The sequence below is a fragment of the Drechmeria coniospora genome, chromosome 01, assembly GCF_001625195.1.
Source record: "Drechmeria coniospora strain ARSEF 6962 chromosome 01, whole genome shotgun sequence".
NCBI lineage: Eukaryota > Fungi > Ascomycota > Sordariomycetes > Hypocreales > Ophiocordycipitaceae > Drechmeria > Drechmeria coniospora.
The window spans coordinates 321,503-345,755 of record NC_054389.1 but is presented as its reverse complement, the minus strand read 5'-3'; the positions used below and the strand labels follow the sequence as shown (position 1 = coordinate 345,755).

The 24,253-nt window shown below is 49.1% G+C and overlaps 5 protein-coding genes across 5 annotated transcripts; 1 reads left to right on the top strand and 4 right to left on the bottom strand.

Annotated features, from left to right (window-relative positions):
• Positions 1-9,387: 9,387 nt before the first annotated feature.
• On the top strand, positions 9,388-10,104 carry DCS_00084 (uncharacterized protein; the record flags this gene model as incomplete). The annotated part of the gene is made up of 3 exons (XM_040797426.1): positions 9,388-9,435; positions 9,491-9,820; positions 9,952-10,104. 3 exons carry the CDS (start codon positions 9,388-9,390, stop codon positions 10,102-10,104), a joined length of 531 nt encoding a protein of 176 aa, XP_040658309.1.
• Positions 10,105-11,612: 1,508 nt separating this feature from the next.
• Positions 11,613-14,527, bottom strand: DCS_00083 (subtilisin-like serine protease PR1C; the record flags this gene model as incomplete). The annotated part of the gene is made up of 3 exons (XM_040797425.1): positions 11,613-13,787; positions 13,998-14,366; positions 14,429-14,527. 3 exons carry the CDS (start codon positions 14,525-14,527, stop codon positions 11,613-11,615), a joined length of 2,643 nt encoding a protein of 880 aa, XP_040658308.1.
• A 1,656-nt stretch (positions 14,528-16,183) lies between these two features.
• DCS_00082 (uncharacterized protein) lies at positions 16,184-19,093 on the bottom strand (the record flags this gene model as incomplete). Its single annotated transcript, XM_040797424.1, has 1 exon — positions 16,184-19,093. One exon carries the CDS (start codon positions 19,091-19,093, stop codon positions 16,184-16,186), a length of 2,910 nt encoding a protein of 969 aa, XP_040658307.1.
• A 2,109-nt stretch (positions 19,094-21,202) lies between these two features.
• DCS_00081 (uncharacterized protein) lies at positions 21,203-21,760 on the bottom strand (the record flags this gene model as incomplete). The annotated part of the gene is made up of 1 exon (XM_040797423.1): positions 21,203-21,760. The coding sequence occupies one exon, from the start codon at positions 21,758-21,760 to the stop codon at positions 21,203-21,205; it is 558 nt and encodes a 185-aa protein (XP_040658306.1).
• A 256-nt stretch (positions 21,761-22,016) lies between these two features.
• Positions 22,017-22,298, bottom strand: DCS_00080 (uncharacterized protein; the record flags this gene model as incomplete). Its single annotated transcript, XM_040797422.1, has 1 exon — positions 22,017-22,298. One exon carries the CDS (start codon positions 22,296-22,298, stop codon positions 22,017-22,019), a length of 282 nt encoding a protein of 93 aa, XP_040658305.1.
• Between the last annotated feature and the right edge of the window lie 1,955 nt (positions 22,299-24,253).

Here is a 24,253-nt window from a genome sequence, read left to right as displayed (position 1 = left end):
TCCACTAGGTGCTATAGTTATAACAATATAGGTAAAGCAGTTTGAAGTGCATCCTGATAATGGTGGAATTGTTCCTGTCCCAGCAGTCGGTCCAAACGTCGTAGTAGTGCTAAGACCGCCTGTAGCGGTAACTACAATCCTCGTGGGACAGAATCCGGTGCATCCGATCGAGGGTAGAATTGTACGTATGCCTGTAGTTGGACCAAACGTAGTTTCAGTAACAATGCCTCCAGTAGGTGCTACAGTTATCATAATTTGTGTATAGCAGTTTGCTATACATCCTAATGTTGGCGGAATAGTACTCGTCCCAGCGGTTGGGCCAAACGTTGTAATAGTACTAAAGACGCCTGTAGCGGTAATAACGATTCTAGTAGGGCATAATCCGGTGCATCCAGGAGAGGGCAGTATAGTACTGGTCCCAGCTGTTGAACCAAAGGTTGTTTCAGTCGTAACACCTACACCAACGCTCGTTGTAGCAATAGTTATAATTATTGTTGTCGGGCATTTCTCATTTCTTGGTACAAGCCTGTGGCGGCGCATTAATGCATTGTCGGGACATTCAGAATTTGTCGGCAATATTGTACTTGTTCCAGCGGTTGGTCCAAATGTTAATAAAGTAAAAATGCCTCCTGTTGTCGGGATAGTAATAATAATTGTTTTTGGACAGTTCCCAAAACATCCTTCCGATGGGAAAATCGTACTAGTTCCCTTAGTTGGTCCTATTGTTGATTTGGTGACAATATCTGTAGTAGCCTCTGTGATAATAACTTTCGTAAAGCAGTTAACAGTACATCCGGATTCTGGTGGTATAGTGCTGGTACCAGGAGTAGGTCCAAAGGTCGTCGTAGTACTAAAACCGCCTGTAATGGTAACTATTATTTGTGTATAGCAGTTTGACATACATAGAGGTAACGGAGGAATCGTTCTTGTGCCAGCGGTAGGACCATAGGTCGTAACGGTACTATTATAATGCGCAGACGTACCTACAGTAATAATAATTATCGTTGGGCAATTACCCTGACATTCAGAAGAGGGCAAAATAGTACTGGTTCCGGCTATAGGTCCATTTGTAGATTGTGTAACAACGTCTGTATTACTTACTGTAACTATTACCGTCGTAGGACAATAGCTAAGACATCCTGCTAATGGTAATCTTGTACTCGTTCCAGCTGTCGGTCCATAGGTTGATTCAGTAGTTATACTGCCAGTAGGTCCTATAGTAATAATAATTCTAGTTGGGCAGTTTCCAGTACACTCGGCAGAAGGCAAGATGGTACTGGTTCCTGGTTTTGGCCCTGTCGTAGACTCTGTTACGACGCCTGTAGTACCGATAGTTATAACAATCCTTGTAGGACAGTTACCTATACATCCAGCTGAAGGCGGTATTGTACTTGTACCAGCTGTTGGTCCGTAGGTAGATTCAATAACAAGACCACTAGTACCTACTGTTACAATAATTCTTGTAGGGCAGTTGCCAATGCACCCAGGTAGTGGTGGGATTATACTAGTCCCGGCCGTTGGTCCATATGTGGATTCTGTAATCGCATCTGTTGTACCTATAGTAACGATTACCGTTGTAGGACAATAGCCAACGCATCCTACTGACGGTAATCTTGTACTCATTCCAGCCGTCGGTCCATAGGTTAATTCGGTAGTTGTACCGCCAGTAGGACCTACAGTAACAATAATCCTGGTTGGGCAGTTTCCAGTACACCCAGCAGAAGGCAAGATAGTACTGGTTCCTGGTTTTGGCCCTATCGTAGACTCTGTTATGACGCCTGTAGTACCGATAGTTATAACAATCCTTGTAGGACAGTTACCAATACATTTAGATGAAGGCGGTATTGTACTTGTACCAGCTGTTGGTCCGTAGGTAGATTCAATAACAAGACCACTAGTACCTACTGTTACAATAATTCTTGTAGGGCAGTTGCCATTGCAGCCAGGTAGTGGTAGAATTGTACTAGTCCCGGTCGTTGGTCCATAGGTGGATTCTGTAATTGCATCTGTCGTACCTACGGTAACTATTACCTTCGTAGGACAATAGCCAATGCAACCTGCTGATGGTAGTCTTGTACTCGTTCCAGCTGTCGGTCCATAGGTTAATTCAGTAGTTGTACCGCCAGTAGGACCTATAGTAATAATAATCCTAGTTGGGCAGTTTCCAGTACAGCCGGTAGAAGGCAAGATAGTACTGGTTCCCGGTTTCGGTCCTATCGTAGACTCTGTTACGACGCCTGCAGTATTAACAGTTATGACAATCCTTGTTGGACAGCTACCTAGACATCCAGCTAAAGGTGGTATTGTACTTGTTCCTGCTTCCGGCCCATGCGTAATCTCGGTTGTATATCCCCCTGTAACTGTTGCAATAATTCTTATTCTACAGTTTACTATACATCCACGAGGCGGTAAAATTGTCGTTAAACCTGGTGTAGGACCAAATGTTGACTCGACTATAACTGTTACAATCAGCCTTGTACGGCATCTACCTATACATCCGGGTGGAGGCAATATCGTGCTTGTTCCCGCTACGGGCCCACTTGTAACTTGGGTCAGTATATTGGGAGTTACAGTTATAATAATAGTAGTAGGACAATTTATACATCCGGGTTGTGGTATAATCGAACTAGTACCAGGCGTTGGTCCAAATGTCGTTTTAGTTATATATCCACCCGTTAGCGACCCTACTAATGTTGGCTCGACAATAAGGATTGTCCCTGTCTTAAAGGTTCCTTTTGGTGCTTGTGTTAAAGTCGACTCTAGTAGTTCCGTTCCCTTGCTCGTAATGGTTGTGTACGGACCGGTAAATGTTGATTTCGGTTCGATAATAACTAACGTCCCTGTCTTATCCGTATTAGAAGGCGGTAGTAATAGTGTAATAGTATTCGTACTAGTCCCAACTGCAGTAATAGTTGTATATGGTCCTGTAAATGATCCCTCTATTGTACTTGGCTCTATTACTATAATTGTTCCGGTTCTCCCTGTTCCCGTTGGATTCAATGATATTGTAGATAGTACTGTACCTGTACCAATACCTGTAATTGTAGTAAATGGTCCTGTAAAGGTATTCGAACCTGTATATACAGTATACGTTCTAATACCTGCTTTAGTATTAACATTCTATATGGATGGGTTTCTACCCTAAGCGCATCATACCGAATACTATAGCTTTCTGTTATTGTGCTAGAGCAAATTATTTCAAAGGGCTGAAATTCAACAAGTACTGTCCCTTTATCATTGTATGCCGCTCCAAAAGCAAAATTTGTATATAACAGAAGAAGAGCAAATCTTACTGAGCTTTTGATATTCATAATGCGCTCTGATTAGGAGTTTAAAAGTAGGGGTTCTGGGGAATATATTGAATAAATCGGGTGGAAAGTAAAATAATAAAACAATACCAATTGTAATACAATTCAAAATATATACTTCGTATAAATAAGGCACGCACCGTAAAATATTCGTATTGAATAATGTTGTTACGAAGTATTTAGTAAAGTGTTGTTGGAGTAGGAGATAGGAGATCCTCTCTAGGGGTATCTCTTAGTGGATGCTATCCTTTTATACATCCTATATATTTATTTCCCTAGCCTGCTACTGACTTATATGATCCATCTGTATTGAATATAGTACTGCTCCGTGAATGTCAAATGTGACTAGTCTTTATGCGTAGGGATCCGTTACTAAAGATTTTACCTTTGCATTAGGTTAATCTCGTATGATATAATATATGCCCATCCCTACAAAAGGGGTCTAGATTTAGAGTGAGGACAATACCCCATAGCTAGTGCCAAACAAAGCTTAAACCCGGAATGAGCAGTCCTATATTGTAATACCTTTCCGCAAACCTTGCCAGTAGGCGAGCAATTCAGCTTATAATCAGACTACCTTCCATATCGTCTAAACGAGGCGTAGTTATAATAACAGTTGCTCCATTACTCCCTCGCAAACCTTGCATCCACGCGAGCAATTCAGCTCAAAATCAGACCACGTACCTGATTGTCTAAATATTGGGCATCGTTAGAATAGCAGTTGATTCCATGCCCCCTATGCAAACCTTAGTTATAGGCAGCGATTCAACTCAAAATCAGACCACTTATCTTATCGTCTAAATAGTGCGTACCCAGAATAGCAGCAGGAGATCCACGGCGGGGGTTTGGAGGCTGATTTAGCGGCTGAGTAGAACGCCACCGCTATTTTCCCTCCGTGCGCTCAGCGGCCGTTAATATCCACTCTTATCCACGGTCGGGCACGCAGCTGCATTTTTCCAGCATTTATTCGTACAATTTGCGCTTTTCTATTCGCGCAAAGTAATTTACAAAATAAGTCAAGTAATCGGTCGGTCTGTTCCTGTTGAAAGTCAACGGTATGCATTGCAGCCTTTTGGCTACATCTATGCGCCTTTGCAACTCTTAATTTCCATAATAACCGTATGCTGCAGCGAGTACTACTGCAATTCCTTCTGACAGCCTGGGCACTATTTAATACCCCATCTATTATCGAGGTCGGTAATTGAAGACCTGCCTTCTAGGCCAACTATTCACTCGCTCTAGAACACCTTTACCGTTTTAACTGCGTCGCACATCTAATACTAGGATAGCAATATCTACTTAACGACAATTGTGTCGGACGCTTCCGAGATTTTTGCAATTAAGCTTGTAGTGTGGCCACTGCAAACACTTAACCCTACTGATGAAAAACATCCCTCTTCCATTACAGCCTCTTGCCATATAGCTGCTATAGCAGCTGCCCTAGTAGCTAGAGTAGTAGCTGCTCCAGTAGCCGCTCTAGCTGTAAGCTGTAGATTAAAGCTATTCGAAAAGGGAAGTAACTGGGCTTCTGAGAGTTGTGTTTTAATTGCTTACAGCTTACTCGGTTAGTACTATTTTAACCCTAGTAGTTGCAACTTTCGTGCATGCAAGTAATGCCAAGGGTATAGTAGAAGTGTTTCGCACGGATCAGAGGATCAATTACGGGATGCAATAGGCGTACGGGTATTGAATCCCGTTTAATTCCTGTCTTGTTACGGATTAAAGTGGGTGGGAATCGTAACCCCTATATATACTTTTAACTAGTTGCTGGAAGGTAGGCTATCCCACCCTACTCTAGGTACGATCGTACAATGCGGATCAAATCCTCTCCTGATCAGTTGAACCTATATTAGTGGCTAACACGGCTATAACCTTATCAAGGTACTTGCCTTGAGTGAATTCCATCCAGCATTACCCAGTACCAGCATTACTTTTAATTTCCAAGTCCGTGCAATGCTTCCCACTGCTCCGAAGAAAAATGCAAGACACCTACCCTTTATGTATATTTTGCAAACGATTTTCCAATTTATCTTAATTTTCTATAAACTTGGTATGTCGCTAGAATACATAGAAAGATAGCATTTTGGATGATCAAAGTGCATTGGGGGCAGTGTGTCAGTCGCATTCGTATCCCACGTAGGGCAGACCAAGGCCCTTCTAAGCTCACATACCGCTTTGGGGTCACTGCACATATCGTCCCAAACCACCTGTTCCTTTGTTTCGAATTCGTTCAACTTGAACCCAATCCAGTGCGCCTGGTAATCAGCATAGCGACCGTCCTCTGTCGCACAGGTAAACTTAGGTTGTTCACTATCAGAAACCAGCCATTTCAACAAAGACCGTAAAGGGGACGTTCACTACTTCCTCGCTTGATAAAATCCACTGTAGTGATGGTAGTCGAGATGCAACATTGACTGCGATAAATGAGTACCCAGTCGACGGTGCGGGAGAAGCAGATTACTCGACCTATATTAAGAGCAATAACCCCTGCTGCAAGGAAGATCGGAACGAACGGACGTATACTTGGATTATTAACCCGGATAGTAACGGTGTGCTCTTGAATAAAAGTTCCATACTTATATTCCTATGTTTCGAAATTTATAGTTATATAATGTGGGCGTTGGGAGTGCCGTTTGTTTTTTTCCAGTGCTTATTTCTCCAACTTTATTACCTTTAGCGGAGAGAAAAGCTGGCTATTGTAGTTAGCTATACTGTAGTTATTTTTGCTTGCAATTCTTAAAGCTAGTAGCATTGTTGTAGAGGTCGTAGGGTTAATTTGTATGTTAGGAGTTACGGTCGACGCAAGAGATTACTTCGAACCCGGACTATCCAATCGATGGAATATTATTCTTCTTGGTTAGGTTCTGGGAGAAATTGATAACAAGAGATCTCTTTCAATGATTCAATTTAGTACAGAGGGAGGAAATGGAGGTTGTGCTGACGCGTCCTACTTATTCCCCAGTTAGTCGCAAGGTTACGCGAAATCCGCTCCAAGGTCACTTTGCCTACGCATTGACCTGACTTGGTCAATATATACATACATACACGTTTCTTTTTTTTCCAAACTCTAGGCATAACGAGTAGATTTGACTTCCTTAAAATTGTGCTTCTTGCGCAGTTACTAACTAGCACCCCTTCTGCTATTACGAGCCTGATCAATTCCCCAGTCCGTGCGATATTCTTCGTACTGTCTTACTTGCAAAGTGCAAGAGAAGATGGAGATTATAAACTAGTATCTTAACCAGCTACTTTTACTGGTAGTAAATTATGCTGTATATACCTGGTTAGACGTCCTTCCTATCTTAGATTTAGCATTGGCATCCTTACTACAATACTCAATCAGGATAACGCGATTCGAGGTAGGAACGGGCTACAAGGTAAGGAAGTTGTGGGATTTCAAGAAATATATGGAAGAATACGCTAATTGGAAAAAGTTTTAATTCGGGAAGCAGTCCAATAATTAACAAGGTAATATAAACAGCTAGAGGCAGCATAAACTGGTAAGCAGAAAAATACAGCGAGCAGGCTAATAAGAAACGCCGAGAACTAGATTTCGAAAAAGGGGTTTAGGTCTATTTCGACCGATGAGGATAGGGCTCAGGGTGACCTAGCAAGAAACTAAACTTTACCTAGGCCGGGCCATTCTAGAAACTTGAAGAACGAGGAGGATATTACGAATTAGACCTACCCGCTACCTGGAAAGTCTACTGATGGTTTTATGCATAAAAGCTAAGGAAAGTGGCTATTAACCCGCTCCTAGGTCAAAGGAGCAGCAACCCGGAAATCGAGAACATCAAAGATAGGCAAAATACGGCCTAAGGCTAAGCCTCTAACCGGAGGGGGGTGACTTGAAACGGAACCGTTACGTGATAGTCCATAGGCATGCAAATTACAGTAGACACAGCAGTTTTAAAGTACGAGGAACAGAAACTCATAATACGTAGGGCAGAAATACAGTACAAGGGAGATTGATTTACTATACGTACAGCAGAGTTACAGTACAACGAACAGCGACTTACAGCACAAAGAGCATAACTGTAGCTAGCACAAGGAACAGAATTCACAGCACAATGTGCGTAAATCACGGCAGGAAGGAACAGAGTTACGGCACAGGGATGGAAGGATATAAGCGGTCCGGATGCCTCTAGGGTATACTCTCTTCTTCCCTCCTTAGCTTCATGCCTTGTAGTCAATGCACGATCTTACAAATCCCCGACCCTGTCCTAGTAACTGCGCCATAACATACGTATTCATGACCCAGTTTGGCAAAAGGGATATACAGTACTTATAGTCTCGGCAAATTTATTAGTGCATCTAAGTACCTTCCACCCATGAATTTAACCGATAATAGCCGCACTACAATATTCCTACAACGTGCACCTTTCCAACGCATATCCTCAACAAGCAAGAAAATCAACATCAGTCAGTTAACGCTATTTAAGTATGCTGCCAATACTACCCAAACCAACATTCTAAAGCTGTTATGCCTTTATTTTAGCAGTTCCAATTGACTAGAGTGCGAGGCGAAATTTGGAATGGAAATCGCTATATGGTGTAGTGCTGCATATAGATGTGCTTCTTGCATTTATTCCTTGGCCATACAGTTGCTGCACATGCATTCTATGCAAAAGGTAACAAGGCAAATCCATTTTGGTAAGGTAGGGGGTTCTATTTAACGACCTAATCTTTATCAAAGGCAGCGCAGGCAGGCAGCGCAGGCATTACAGTTAGTAGGATTTTAGTGTAGTTGGTACAGTCAGTGCAGGCAGTAAAGGTAATTGTGTTCGTATATACTATCTACAGTGTACCAAAATTACTAGGGAACAGGAATACATTTAGCTTACTGAATTACCTGTACTCCGTACTTATGTCATCTTTATATATTTATATATGCAGACTACCGAATTGGGCCATGGCACCGTGGGAAAATCACGACACACCGTGGGATTAGGGTGGCCCAGGCGGCTCGCTATGCAGTTGGTTGTACCTCTTGTACAATCTAAGTGGAGTACCGACTTTGTCTTGGCCTTGTTGGCTGGCATGTGTTGGGTTGTTATTCCTGTTTCAATAGGTTTTATAACATTTTCTGTGGGCCATAGCGGCAGGGAAATCTCCTTCACTTGCCGTCCATGGATGGACTGTTTCGTACATTTACACAATAGCATGATATTCCGCTCTTTGGCCACTAGTACTCGTACTCCGATATAACTGCATACTCTGTGAGGGAGATCACCATTACAAGGCTTTCAGATACGTTATTGTGTCAGATAAAGGCAGTACAGCCACTACGTATCACGGTTGTTAGGAGATAGGGTCGATGCAGGAGCTTACTTCGAACTCGGACTACCAATCGAAGAAATATTGTTCTGTTCTTACCAACACTGCAGCCGCTTACTTGCAGCATGCTAGCTACGAGCCGCCGCAGGCACCACTCCGAGTGTAACTAAATACTAAGGAAACTTGAATATGCCTCGCACGCTCTCCCCAAAAATAGAAGGAGAGGCTGCTCAAGACTACTTACAGCCTTCGATTACACATAGACTTCTGATTGCGAAGTTTTATGGTTGTATCGTCAAATTTGCAGCAGTTAACTTATAGAATACCTAATACGAGCTGCAGCTTGCACGACCCCGGGTGTTGTATGCCAGTCCAGAATATGCCTCGGACACCCTCCCACAATACGGAAGGTGCACCTGTTCGATACTCCCGGCCTGCAAAAATGTAGTCGTATTGTATTATGAAAATTTCTTTTTCTAGAGGGCAGCTTCTTTGTTAAGTTAGCTCAACGTACTGATTAAAAACCGTGACTCGATTGTATCGGTTTTGAATGTCTTAATGTGTAGCATGCAATATGGTTCGCCTATGCCTGCAATATACCAAATTTGATAAGGACTAATAACTTTATCCATATGCATTTAATCCGAAGAATACGAAGGTAACTTTAATCAATATCTATAAAGACTCCGTGAGCCCTCGCCAAGATACAATATTGAGTCCATCTCTAAAACGTTCAACAGCATCAGTGCTTTCATTGCCTTTTCAAACACCAAGTTCTAACCACCCTTCAGTTTTAAACAAAATGCGAACTTCTATTGCACCTGTTTATTTTGCTGTGATGGCAACGGGCGTATGCTTTTTCGAAACTTGGAAGTAAAGATATATACTAACTACACGGATTATAGGCCATTGCAATGGAACCACCTATCCCCGGATACGGCGTTGAAACGCTGGAGTGGAATATTGAAGTTTCCCCTGGCAAGACAGAGGTCTTGAACGGCACAGTCCAGGATGTTTATGCACAAGCTCTCCAAATTAACCCCGACTTTAAACTACAAATTAATCCCAACATCGCACACGCTCCCGAGGCAAGGGCTTTGAAACACAAGCGTACTGCCGTGAACTGCGGTAACTGGCCGCTTGCCAACAAAGGCAGTATTCAGGATGGTATTGGATACCTTCGAGGCTTGGGAGCTGCGCCCCGCAACGGCCCAGGTCCTGGAAATTGTGGCCGGGTTAGTTGTTCGTATAATTCAGCCATCTGGTGGTGCAACGACGTGAGTCTAGCGTTTCCCTGCATCTTCGCTTTTCATCGAGGATCCACAAGTATGATATTTCATCTGACACAGACTAATGTATTGTATAGAACTCGAGCCCAAAGACTCTAGACAACTGGGACTGGATTGCCGATAGTGCTCAGCACATCGTTAATACTTGTGCGCCTGTCGCCAGCTGGGTTTCCGGACAAAACTTTGAGTCAGGTAACTGGAACTCAATTGTACGCGGCGATTCATGCTAAGCTGAGCAAATTGCGATACATTATGGCCCAAACTTGGTCTAAAATATTGCTGGGGGGCCAAGCTCGAGTAACTGGCCGGTGGAATCATTGCATGAGTCTGGGTGGAGGATGTTACGTTGTTTGCATGTATGTGTGAGGGGGTTCTGACGGCCATGACTTTGCGCAAACAGAATAAGTAGTTGTAGAGCCTCCCGCTCACAAATATTATTGCTAGATTTTAACGCCGCCAGCTAATACATGATCGTCTCGGAGACTTGTCGCTATCGTAAGACGTATAGATTTTGCTACTGTCACTTCTGACCTAACAACCTGCAGTTCTAGCTAGAAGTAGACAAATGGGTCATGATTACCCTCCACAAAACCCGAAGATTCATTCATTTCACCTAATATCACCCATGTTACTAAAATTACTTCGCCGCGTGATGTGCTAGTATCTGCTGTTGTACCAATGTCATGCGCACTGCTGACAAATTTATGATCAACTGAGAGGAGCATGGGACGTTGAATAGACATGTAGAATGACCTCTTATCCATCAGGTCGTCTCGGAAATTCATGTATAGCAGTCGACAGACACTTGTAACTTGAATAATCTAACCTGGCATACGCAAGGTTCTATCATCGGCAACGAGACATTCCCAGCCTGGTGCGTGTTCTCATACTCGTATGGGAACATTCAATGCAGGCAAGGCTGTAAAACCAAGTAGAGTGACAGTAACATTCCAGGCTTCAAGGGTGACGAATTATCCGTATGGTCGATCGGAGGGTACCGACGTAAATAAGAGAGTGAAGACTGTACTATCCCCTTGCAAAATTCATTCTGACATGCAATGATGCCCTTAGATGTTACCCAAATATCCACTGCTACAAGTTTCAACGGATTTAATGTGTACTTTGGTGGCCAAACCAGCCCGTGATTAGAGCTCTGTCGCGGTGTGGGATACATTGCCTGGGTGCTGCCAGTTAAACTAGATGCAAAGCAGTATTAAAGCTTCGATTAAATGAGATTGTTAATTATGCCAGTCAGGTTTTACTTGGAATACATATCTGTCGGCTCACCCACGAAGAGGGACATATACCAACAACTTGGAATAGTATACCGTTGCACTATCCTCATCAGCGGCCGTAAACAAGTTACTATCAGCACAAACAATGAGTCAAAAGTAAGATTTGAAGTGAAGCTTCTTGATAGTTTGATGAATATAGATACATTAATGCACTTGGTAACTTGGTATGCTAGTCTTACTTGTCGATCAGAGACGTGGCATATATCGTTGCTAGCATTGCCCCTACCTTGTGTATTTGGCAAAATGGTTGTGTGTACAGCATGCCCTTACTGGGCAACCGATCAAAGTGCTACGGCAATAATAAAAGGACAAGAAATTTTCATTTCGTGCATTAGCATCCCCGCCTTCGACTCGCGGTTCCGCCTCATTATCGCTAACCCACTGGGCGGGTGGCTGGCAATGTGCCCCAACTGAGGTACATTCGGTTTCCCGCAATACTGTAGCTACTGATAATGGATATGGAACGATGATGTTACGCTGACGTCCCAGTCGGCCTCCGTATTAGCATCACCAAAGATCCTCAGCGCGCGGACGACCAATTTATACTCGCCCTCAGGCGCGTGATCGCCTGACTCGACTCGACCGTCCCAACGGCGCAGATAAGGCCCACGAGAAAGAGTCCTTAGTGGGAAGCCAAAAGGTTGGCCGATTGTCTGAAAGCCCCAACGCGTCGTTGTGTTCATAGACACAGATGTCACGGGCACAACATCCGCAGTTAGAATGGACGTGCCGAGTGTTAGGTTCGCGACAACAAACGGTTGAGCGCCTGTACTGTTGTTCTGACCAGCTTTTTGGCGGAAAAAGGTTACGTTCGTGGCTTGTTGGTTCCACTTGTTGGAGTTCGAGACCCAAGCACTGTTGGATCTCAGCACGGTCGAGCTCCGGAGCGAGCCGCTCAGGCCTTGGTATGGAATCGACAACGAGGAACCATCGGTTCCATTGACAGCTATCCAGCCTGACCATAAGGGCAAACGCTTTGCGTCAAGACCAGAAGGAGGAGTTGGTCGAACTTGGAAAGTAGTCGAGGTGTTGGGGCCCAGCGTGATGGTGTCCTGGCTAAACTGTAACACGGCAGCCGCCTGGACGAATTCGTTAGGGAAGTCGGACGGCGCCGTTGATCCCGGATCGAGAGTGTACATGGTAACGGCAGGTACGTTCGAGAGATTGTAGGTTATTTCCCTGTCGCCCGTATTGTTAATTTTAACCTTTGCCAACTTCGAAAAGTGGTCGGTATCGTTGAATGATAGGCTGTAGGGCTCCAAGAGCGTAGTCGCATAAGCGGCATCGTACGCCTGAACGATACCGCCTCCTTGCTGAGGTACTGGGGCGTAAAAGGTTTCAAACGTTCTGTTATTGATATAACGGGATGGATTGGCATAGAAAAGCTGCGGATTGGCGGTAGAGGATAGCAAGCTGTTTATCAACGCAGGGTTGAATGTGCGGCGAACTTGACCGACAAGTGCAATGATAGACGCCACAAGTGGGCAGGCCATTGAAGTTCCAGAACTGATACGATAGCCACCTCGAGACATGGGAGCCGTAGTTATGATATGGTCGCCAGGGGCTCCCACCTGAGGCTTGACATCCATCTCCCAGGTAGGTCCCCATGTTGTGCCGGGCCCGACAGAACCGGCTGTAAGGTTATCGAAGTTGGAGATCAATGCGATACCCGTATGAATACTGCTGGCCATCTTCAAGGTAACCTTTTTGCGATTTTCAAGAGCCTCAATCCAGTTTTCACCCACATATTTCAGTACCATTCCTGCGGCAAGGACCTCGGGAACATTGAGTATACGGAACTCATACGCGGCATTGATGTCATTGTACACGATGATATACCTGGCCCCCTTTGCCGCAAGGTTAGCAGCCTGAGTTGAAAAAAAGCAATTGCCGACGCGGGTAAGGACAATGTTGTTGCTGAGGTCGGGGGTAGTATCGGGCAGTTCGCTGCAAGCATCGTGCTTGGAGTCCAAAATCGTATCGTCCGTGCTCAGAGCGTAAAGCTCGAGTGTAACGTCATCCCATTTGTCCGCTTGGGTAGGGTAATAGCCAAACTGGACGTCTTCACCGTCATCGATACTGTACTTGACCACGTGTAGGAGCGTGGCAAGCTCGTGGTTACTAAACTTTGCAACCGCAGTTACCCCCTTTCCGCTCGCAAGGGTAGCAGCGTTAAAGAGGCCCTTGGAGCCGTCATTTCCCATCGATGCCACACAAGGGACCCCCTTTTCAACGATGCGTTGGGCAGCAAGAGCGGTAAGGTGTCCCGACCAACCGCTTGACTCGCCGATGGAGGCTGAAATAATGTCTGCATCATCCTCATACGCTTGATTGAAGGCTGCAACAATAACGTCATCGGAAGCAAAACCCTGGCAGCCGAAGACTCGATACATGCCGATGGTCGCATTCGGGACGGCGCCGGTAAAGCCCAACTCATTTGGCTGAGCGGCGATTACGCCAGCGACTGCGGTACCGTGCCCATTGCAATCCTCCAGCGGGTAAGGGTCAGGGTGAGGCATGTTCGTGCCGTCGAAGGCGTCGCCAACTAAGTCGGCGCCGAAGGAGACGAGGCAGTTTTCGCCGAAGCAGCCACCAAGGGCCGGGTGCATATAGTCGATCTATTAGCAGGAATAATTATCACGCGTCCCATATTGCCTTTCCCATGTGTGAGCACAATACTGCCACACTCCCCATGTCATGGTAGCGTGGGTAGGCAAGGGTGTGTATGTATCGTATGTCAAGTTGATCACGCAGGATGAGGCAGGATGCAGGGACCGAGGGTAAGGGGGCAGGGTACGCAGGAAAACAAAATAGAATGAGGCACGTACTCCAGTATCAATGATGGCAATCTTTACACCCTTTCCGGTAAAACCAGCGGCCCGTAGCTTGTTTACCTGTGTCATGACATGGGGAGAGTAGTTATCCTCTGTCTCGTTCGCGGCAACGGCATCCCTCCTCACGACAGATCTTTTCGCGGAATTGATCAGCTCGTCCTGCTCAATCATCGGCCTAGGCGCGTCGTGCAGGTATATCTGGGAACAGGTATCGATGCCAGGATTCGCCAAAACCTTCTCCATCGCCGAGGACTCGTTCATCACACTGTGCAGCAGGAAGGAAACGCCCTTGAATAGTGTGTAGTCGAGCCACATCCGCATCGTTGCAACAGCTTGGATGTCGCCGAGTATGGCATCAGGATCCTAGAGTCGACTTGTAAGCAAGCAAGCTTCAGAGTGGATGGTGATCAGCGGGCAAGACTAACATGATGATCGTTGAATTGACACAAGAAAGCGCCTGGAAGGGCATTGGCAGCAGCGATGCGGGCCACGGCGGCGAGCGACAGGAGGAGTGATGCGTGCATTATGGGCTTCGTCCCTCTGATTTCGACATGCTCCAGTTGATAACCAGCCCTATAAAATGAGTAGCGGTTGTAAGTATTTGAATCGCCGATGGGGTTTTTATTCGGTTCTGCAGAGCGGAACGACTCCGTGGAATAAAACTCCATCCCATACTCCGTACATGTACTTGGAGCATAAATTCACCGTCCACATGTAAGTATTGCATGCACACGGTGCTCCGTTTAATACTGTAGCTGTGGATATTGCGAAAAGTCCACTCTGACATGGGTTTTGTGATGTCATACTCCGTAGAGTAGTGCAATATTGACCAAGCGACCTAACAGTACACGTACGCGGCGGACACATGTAAGAACTTGAATAGTAATGTAAGTAAGGAAGATTTTTTTTTGCATCACTTGCTCTATCGTCTACCTTACTATATCGTACTCAATCATTCCATAGTGCTCTTCCTCATTCGATTTTGACGATTTCCAAACAATTTTTTTCTTTCTGGACAGCATACTCCACCGAGTGTTGGATTAAGCATTGTAATATTAATTATACTCTAAAGTACTTTGGCAGTAATTACTCCGTAGTTGTATGTAAACTGCAGAGTACTTCAGTTATGCTTGTGAGCATTGCTATTACTAGCAATATTCGCAAGTACTATCCAAAATTCTTGCCGGGATCTGGCGCGCCCAGTGAGATTACCTGCGACTACTTACGTAGCGAGTAAGCAGGGGCATGTCGCTCAAATGGGGAATGCTTGAGATTATCGCCACAGCGGCCTACAAGATCGATATATTCCATGGTGCTTAAAGTCAATGGAAGAAAATTTGTTTCCCCTGCAGGCTATATCAATCCTATCCACACCTGGCTAATGAGCGTTCCGGGATAATTACTGCTGGCTCAAAACGTTGGAAAGATCTATCCCTTGCCGCAGGAGACTGAGCGTATAGTACGTCCATGGAACCTTCAGATGCCGATTATCGGCCAACCTTCTAGACAGCTACACTCTCAACACCATCCATCTAACAATAAGATGGTTGCTTTTTTGGAACATAGATGAGACTGGTTGAAATCCTTGTCTTGGTCAAGTGTGTGGGAATCATATCCCTTACTACAACACAAGGTTGGATGACTTTCCTAGTTAGCTAGAAGTATATATAGCGTCTATTCCTTTACTGATCGGTTGAACCTATATTGGTGGCTGCAACATGGCTGTAATCTTGATTGTATACTAGCTGTTGGTAAGTTTCATCCAACACCATCGAGCAAGAACATTAGCAAGCGCTCGGGAGGACCATGAAGACTTGGAATGGTCGAATGGTACACTGCATTGCAAGAAGCCATCATGGCAATGTGTACCGGATGGGAAGGGAACTTGATCCATGCACAATACGGCCATGACTCCAATACTGCCCTTCACATAACAAAAATCGTCGTTCAAAGTCGTTGGCGTCCGACATAAACCCAGGAGCGGACGTCATGGTACGAGAATGGCTCAATTCCAATACGCTCCCATTACACTCCACAGATACACACGCATAGACTTTGCACCCGTCAAACCTCACCCGTTTGAGGCGCAGCCATTCAACTCTGCAGGTAGGTTGCAATGAAAAGGGGCTTCATGTTGGGTCGAGGATGTTTGTAAACAAAAATTCCAGAACTCACCCGAGTCACCTGGCAAGGTTGCACGCCGACGTCAAGTCTTTCAGCACAGGAGTCTCACAATAAGCCTTTCCCAGATCCGACAAAAACCCGGTTGCAGTATCCAATGCAGACTCAATCATGCCTGGCTTCTTTAGTGCAGATTCTGGAAAGTATTGAAATGCTCCATCGGCCGACGGTTTCCAGTACTGAAATAATCGCCCTAGCTTGAGGGAAACTAGTATTTGGAACTCCAAGGCAATGGATGGGCTTAGGCTTGGGGAGGCTTTGGCGACATCGTCGAACTTGATGCTGCCTTGCAAGAATTGCATCACCGCATGGGTTTGCTGGATGCTAATCACATCGGCATCCTTCTTCGCCAAGCCATTCTGTTTTCTCCGTAGATAATCAGCAAAATTTAGTGTTAGGTGGTGCAAATTTCCCGAGGTACCATCCCCGGCGGCTCCAGGAGGCGCGAATGCATCGTCGGCTTCGGACGGCGATGCTGGCAACAGTGGCGGTAGCTTTGCGGCCTGCCCCGTCGACTGCCCGATGAGATAGGCGACAACAAGAGAGCTGGGCATGGGTGGCTTGTCGTTGCGTACGAACCTCTTTATCCGCTCGCTAGCACCAGCCAGCCTGTCCTGAACAAATGCTTTGTTGTACCGGCCGGCCAGGATGCGTAGTGAGGCGGCACGGTGTCTATCCAGGGCATCGTACACAAGGTTGAGGAGGACCTGCCGCTGGGCCTGTGCTATTTCGTCCGAAACATTTGCTCGAATGTGCTCCGTTGTGTTCCGGAAGAAGCCTCTGAGCAGGCCGTGCTCGGTAGAGTTATCGGTACGGTTGAGAGCCCCCTGCTGGCCAGCCTCGAGGATGCCTAGCACATGGGCCCCTTCAGATAGCAACGCCAAGGATTCCACCGCCAAAGCGTGGAAAATTTTCGCACCCAACTCAATCGAGGAGAGCCTTCGGTACATGTGATCCTGCAGGAAAGTCCGCCAAGCGGCATCGCGCGCGGCCTTTGCCTGGGCTGGCTCCGACATGTATGCGTCCAGCGCCCTGGTGATGGTCAAGACGAAGCGGGAGACTTGGACGGCAACCCCGACGGGTGCTAGGGGCGTAAATAGCAAGATGTCGCCGATGACACACAAGGCGTTGTCAAAATATTCGGGGATTTCCGGACTGCTAGCATTGCCCTCGGCTGCGTGTGCCAGTGCCGAGGCCCCGCAGCCAACAACAGGCACGATGGCCGTCAGTGCCGCGACGCGATCCACGGCGCTCGCGTTCTTCACCATGACCTCCAGCACGCCATACGCATACGTCCCTGCGCCGAGCACGCCGAGCGCCTTGCCGGCGGATGCCAACGCCTTTCCGCCAAACCGCGACGGCTCCTGGACGAGATGCGGCACGGCGGCAGCACCCTTCTGGTAGCCGAGCTTGCCTTCGCGGAAGGTTTGCAGCGACTGCTTAAAGGTTGATTCGGTCGACGACTTGAGGTTGTGCTGCGAGGCGAGCATCTCGAATTGGTCCGCCGAGGCTTTCTCCGCGATGGGTGTCAGCTCCTCGCCGGCAGCCTTGATCTCATCTTGGGTGTACGGGATGTTGCATGCCCGCTCGCGCCTGCAATGTCGCTTTCCGCCCACGCCCTCGTCGTCGCCGGCGTCGACCGGGCGCTTGGAGCCCGTCTTTGGCATCTTCTCGTCACCGGGACGGGTCCGAGGATCCGGCTTCTCATCGTTTGTCATTTCGTCGGTGCTCACGTCGCTCGACTGCCGATGCTGCGCGACCTGGTCGCCTTGTTCGCTCGATGCTTCCGTTTTTCCCACGCCCTCGTCGTCGCCGGCGTCGACTGGGCGGTTGGAGCCCGTCTTTGGCATCTGCTCGTCACCAGGACGGGTCAGAGGATCCGGCTTCTCATCGTTTGCCATTTCGTCGGTGCTCCCGTCGTTTGACTGCCGATGCTGCGCGACCTGTTCGCCTCGTTCGCTCGATGCTTCCGTCGTCTCGGCGCCACGGCCCTTGGAGCCCGTCTTTGGCATCTTCTCGTCACCGGGACGGGTCCGAGGATCCGGCTTCTCATCCTTTGTCATCTCGTCGGTGCTCACGTCGTTTGACTGCCGATGCTGCGCGACCTGTTCGCCTTGTTCGCTCGATGCTTCCGTTTTTCCCGTTGCCGCCGTCGTCTCGGCGCCACGGCCCTCGGCTTCGCACCAGGTGCAGAAGGTGCCGGAAGTGCTCAGGTCGTTGCTGTTCGATCTTTGAAATATACGGTAGAGCTCGGCCAGTTGAGACTCGCTGAGCTTGGAAGGATCAACGGCACTCTGGGCTTCGAAGACGTCGGCCCGGAAATCAGGGTTCGGGTGGAAGGTGTAGTCCTCGAGCTTCACGGGATTCGCCTTGTTTATCGGCTTGGCCGGGTCGATCAGGTACCACCCTTTTATCTGAGCCCACGGAATGCCTCGTATGGCAAGGTACTCCTGTTCGAAGTGACGCTCGAATTTGACGAGCTTGTCCAGAGGGACCATGTTGTTCGCCGTCGCGGCCACGAAGACGGTGGCCATGCCGGGGTAGACAAAGGTTTCGCTCAGCATCGCACTCTGCTGCGCAAATTCGACGGCCTTGGCGAAGCTTTTCGTAAAACTCACGTATGCCGACTTTACCTCGCCATTGTAATCCGACAAGTGGTCATCCAACTTGAAACTGTAGGTTGTGGGAGCCCGCTGGCCATCGACCGAGTAGCCGTGGGGGAACAAGCCGCCCGCCTGCTCAACCTCCTTGACGCTCCTGCTGTCCCCACGGCAGACCTGATTCTCATTCTCCCCGGTCAGACCCCGAGGAATGTCGTGACCACGGCCAAGGAGCTCGGAAGCAGCAGCACCGAGCAAGGCCCAATGAGTTGCGGCCTGCATGAGCAGCAGGAAAGCGGAGCCGTGCATGGCTGTGGATTAATTTGCTGTCGAGAATCGTCGAGGCATGGCAGGTGCATGAAATCGCAATTCTTTTCTTCTCTCGAGAATGCCGACGCGCACGAATGATGGGTTGCAATATTCCCGGATTAGATGAGGCATCATTCGGGCGATCCCTACTTATGAGTGCTTGCGTAGCCCATGCCTTGCCTGCGGTTGAATGCCGAAGAAATTTCGCAGGCCCGCCACGTCTCCAGTTGCCTGGGAGCGGCGGCCAAGTAAAATTGCGATGCGAAGGTCGTGACGCGGAACCATCATTCCATCATTCAACCGCCTAAAGTTACAACATTAGTGGCCGACAAGCCTGGTGGGATTTCGAAATGGCCGACACGTGGTCACGGTGCCGAGCCTGGGAGATGCAAGTACTGTACTGCACTGCACTGCACTTACGTACACTTACTCGGCTTTCCCTTGCTCGGCTGCAGGTCACCGGGTTCCCTCGTGGATTTGTTTGTCACGGCTGGGGCCAGGGCCTTGATGTCGTCAAAGGTTTGCCCGCCTGCCGGAGGCATCCCACGGAATCGTCGAAGCCGACTCCGCCCGGCCCACGTTGGAACGGAGCCATGCCGGGTTCGATCCAAGGATAAGCAAACGCAAGCCCACAGTCATGGTTGCAAAAGGCGATGGTTCATCCAGGCTCCGTGCCGTGCAGTGTCAAGTCGCCACCGTGCGTGTCGGGGTGCATTTTGTCCAGCACTGAAGTAAGCAATTACTTTGCTGCGACGGCTGGTGGGGGATCCGCTCCGGAGGCGACACCGATGAATCAAGTAAGTATCGTGGGATGGGGAAGAAATCAGTCTTTTGGTGTTCTTCGTCCTGCTGTTGTTGCCCACCACTTTGTTCGGTGTCCACGGTGCCGTGGAAGTGGATATCCTTACGTAACCAACTACCCGGACTTTAACCTCGCCGCAGGCACGTTGGCGCGACATACGTAAGTACTCGGTACTGTACTCCGTACGCTGCCGTAGGCAACCTTGCGTACAGTGAGTACAGTACTTGAGCAATACCTAGTACTGCAAGTACGGAGTACTGCGTACGGCGTACTTGCATGTACCGTACTGTGCCGTAATTGGTGCTACGCCATCGGCAGAAATACAGGGCATTACGGAGCGCTGTATGCTGTACTTTGGGGCATTCTCGCTAATAATCGTCCGCCTGCTGGTACGAATTTCGGCCTGCTTTCCTCCGCCGAACCCTCTGGCCCTCGTTCAAGTACCGACGCAAAACCCCAGCGTTGCTTGCAAGTTCTGTGTGAGTGCGGTGCAGACACAACACGACCAAGTACGCGCTGCTTCTGCGTACGAGGCATTTATGGAATGCTGCCTACCATACGGTTGCTGCTTACCAGACGGAGCAAGAATTTGCATTGTTGGACAGATCATTTTCAGCGATGCGTACCTAGCCACTGTTACTGATACATTTGAGGAGTATACTGTAGTTGTACTTGTGTACTTGGTGCACGTACGTAAGTACTAGGCAAGTAAGTACTTGCACTCGGTATGGCGTGCTCCAATCTGTACTTGCAGGTACAGCACTTGCTGTAGTTGTACTGTACTGTACCGCACAGGCACTTGTACGTACTGCACATACATGTACTGTCTACTTGCATGCGGAGCACCACCAGGTACTCCGTGCATGTCACAGTCAATGCTCTCGACGACGGCGTGGGCACTTGCACAGTAATTACTTAGTACTGAGCAAGTCCCTACAGTAGGTTTCTTGGCCTGCCACGCTCGACATATTATACACGGAATCACGTACTGGAAAGCACGGAGAAAATGTACTAATAATCAATAGCACGTCGCATACTTACTGTTCTTACAAGTGCAAGTACGGACGGAGCAATACTGTACTTGCTTACTATTATGGCGTGCTGCTCCGTACCGGTATGGTATCAAGTACAGCTACACCTGCCTGTAATACGCCTGCAAGTACTCGAGCACACCTGCAAGTACTGTGCAAACAAATGAACATCTGTACTATCTACTGTACGTACAAATACAGTAGGTACGCGGTACAGACCAGGTATTCATGTAAGTAAGTACATGTGCCGGCACTGTCGACGTGCTTTCTTGCACGCTACTGGGCTGACATGTACAGAGCAACGCCGAACGAGTGATGCTCGTCCCCCTTCCCATGCAACCATACAAGCGGAACGACGACGATGCCAAGTTGCACGAGGCGCAGGCGAGTTCCGATGCGTTGCTGCACCTCCATGCCATGCGGCCCAGTACCGGTAGCTTGCTCGCGGTGATGGTGGTGTGCTCCAAAGTGCTGGCGCAGGTGCTCGCGGGCCAGGCGATGATGCCCCTGAGCGATGCCGTTGGCGGCGGTGGCTGCTGGGGCGTTAGGCGCTGTGGTGTGGCGCTCGGACCGATCTTCCGGGGTCGCGTGATGGCGTGATTGTCCTCTCGCGATACCACCTGATGGCCGTTTTCCACGCTCGAGGATGCCATCTCGCCCGTCGTGTTGCCGATGAACCGACGACTTCGTGGCCGAGCCAGCCTTGCGTGTGCTCGTGGTCCGGTGCCCAGCTTCCTGCAGCCCGATGGATGAAGCTCCGCGTCGCCGTTGCCGGCTGTTCTTGGTGCACGGCTGCCCAGCCACCTGCAGCCGACGGACGGAGGAGACTGCCATCATGATCCATCGTCAGTCCACCGTTGGGCAGCTCCGGCGGGGACGTGGAATCGAACTTGGCTCGCCTGCTTGGTGCACGGCTGCCCAGCCACCTGCAGCCGACGGACGGAGGAGACTGCCATCATGCTCCATCGTCAGTCCGCCGTTGGGCGGCTCCGGCGGAGACGTGGAATCGAACTTGGCTCGCCTGCTTGCTGCACGGCTGCCCAGCCACCTGCGGCCGACGGAGGGAGGAGACTGCCATCATGCTCCATCGTCAGTCCACCGTCGGGCGGCCCCGGCGGAGGCGTGGAGTCAAACTTGCCTCGCCTGCTTGCTGTTGTCTGATTAAGTCGGGTCGGTTCATCTGCGTGCCGCAGAACATGCCGAGGATGGGAGCGGACGTGTCTTCGTGAGAACGGCGGCGTCGCCCAACGTCCCGGCCACGGTGCTTGCGAAACCGACCGGTCGTCGACGTCGGACGGAGGCTTCGTCCCAGCCTCAAGGCCCAGCCAGCCTGGTACGGTCCCTCGCGGCCGCTCGTGGCGGAAGCCAGCATCGTGCCTGCGTGGACTTTTCTTCAGGTGCCCGTGATGCCGGCATCGGGGTAGGTTGTTGCGTCTTGATCTTGTGTCGAAAGCCCGCCTGCAACGATGATGATGTTTTTCGGAGGCGGCTGCCCGAGCACTTGTACATGCTGTTGAGCATGCCACATGTTTGCCACGGTCTGGCTAACAGTGATACTTGGTGGACCGAACCCTTCTGTAACTGAAGAGCCTGAGGCCTGGGTTACAGTGCCTGCGGCGGGCCTTTTGCCCTCTACAGGCTGGCGAGAGCGCCTGCGTGCGGGGATTGCAGCGAAGGTGATGCGGTGCGGCGTAGCGTCTACAGCACTTACTCGGTCGCCTACGCCTGTACGCTGAGTATTCTGTCTCGCTTCCGCTTCCTTCATCGTGCTCGACAACGTACACCGCCGCATGCCATCAATCACCTCGACGCTGCCACCGCATCCGCCTCATCGATTCTCATCCTCATCATCACGGTGCCCGTGTACTGCAGTGTCGACGACGCAATCGACTCCCTTTTTCGCGTCAAACACGGCTGTGACGAGTCAGGAATGCACCGCTTTCGCCCGCTCCCGTATTGGGGGGCAAATCACGGCAGGGCAGATGCAAGCTACACGTTGACTGACAGCCGGGATGGAAAAGTCACCCATCTTCCAATTCCGTGTTCAAGACGCTTCCATGGATATGTAAAAAAAAATAGCCTTGGCAAAAACAGCTTGTCCGCAACTTGTGGCTGAGTGCAATCATCACGGCATGCTTGCATGCTTGCATCATGACAAACGCTCCTCGCGTGCAACATGATCAACATCTCCGGGACCAACTGTACCATGGCGCGCAGCACCTCCGGTCCGCGGCCTCGAGATGCCCATGCTCCGGTAGGAACGCACCGTGGAAGGTTGTGCCGGGTGCGTCGAGGTGCTCGCTCACCGGGTCTTCAGGCTCGGCTCGATACGACGGCGGCTGCTTCTCGCAGTTACGGAACGATGGAAGACGGCTGTCGTCGGTTCCTGCATCATCTTTGCTCTTCGATTTCGATTCCAAATTCGACCATCCGTCTTCATTGCTTCCCTCGCGGCTGCATCAACCTTGAGCAGGGTTCGTCGACATCTCCCGACCCCCTTCTCGACTGCGTATACTTTCGTTCTCGGTCATGGGGGTCTCTGCGAAATGAATCTTCTCGTTGACCCCGAAACTGGAAATGGCAACAGCATTATCGACCGGGCGGCCGAGGCGAGCGGCCGATCTGGAGGGGACCAACAGCCAACCGCCCATGTCGGTGCAACCGGATGTGGCTTGTGATGGAGAAGAGTATTATTTCTCTCCAATTAAACGACAAATACCATCGGCAGTCTGGTTCATGTCGCTTAATACCATCGGTAGTCTGGTTCATGTCACTCAATACCATCGGCAGTCTGGTTCATGTCACTCCGATGGACGTTGGTCGACGCTTGACGATGCGCGCTCAGAGGCCACAGTTGTGGTTGTGGCCTCGATGTCTAGGCTCAATCACTCCCTGCTGGCTACCAGCCGGCATGCAGATGATCTGGTTATCAACCGCATTTCTTGTCTTGATAATTCATCTGCCTTCCAATTTATGTTGGACGCATTGGGATTCCCCGCGGATAGATCGATGCGATGGTGGTGCCAACGCACATGAAACCCCAATTCCCTTCCTCGCTGTCGGAAAATCCCTCGAAAACCCATCATGATTCGTTTCAGAGTACAAATTTCGCAAGTTCCGAGTGGCAGAAAGACCCGGGGCTCAACAAGGCTGAACCATAGACGAGGCCGGACCGACCACCTCGAGTGGAGTGGTCCAAGTTCCAACCATCACCCCCCCTACTCCATGTACGTGTATAATATACCCAAGTACTGACATCCATGCTCAGTCCCTGGGTTCAAAGTTCAAAGTTGAACGTCACCAAGTGCGCCTTCATGAGTGAATTGT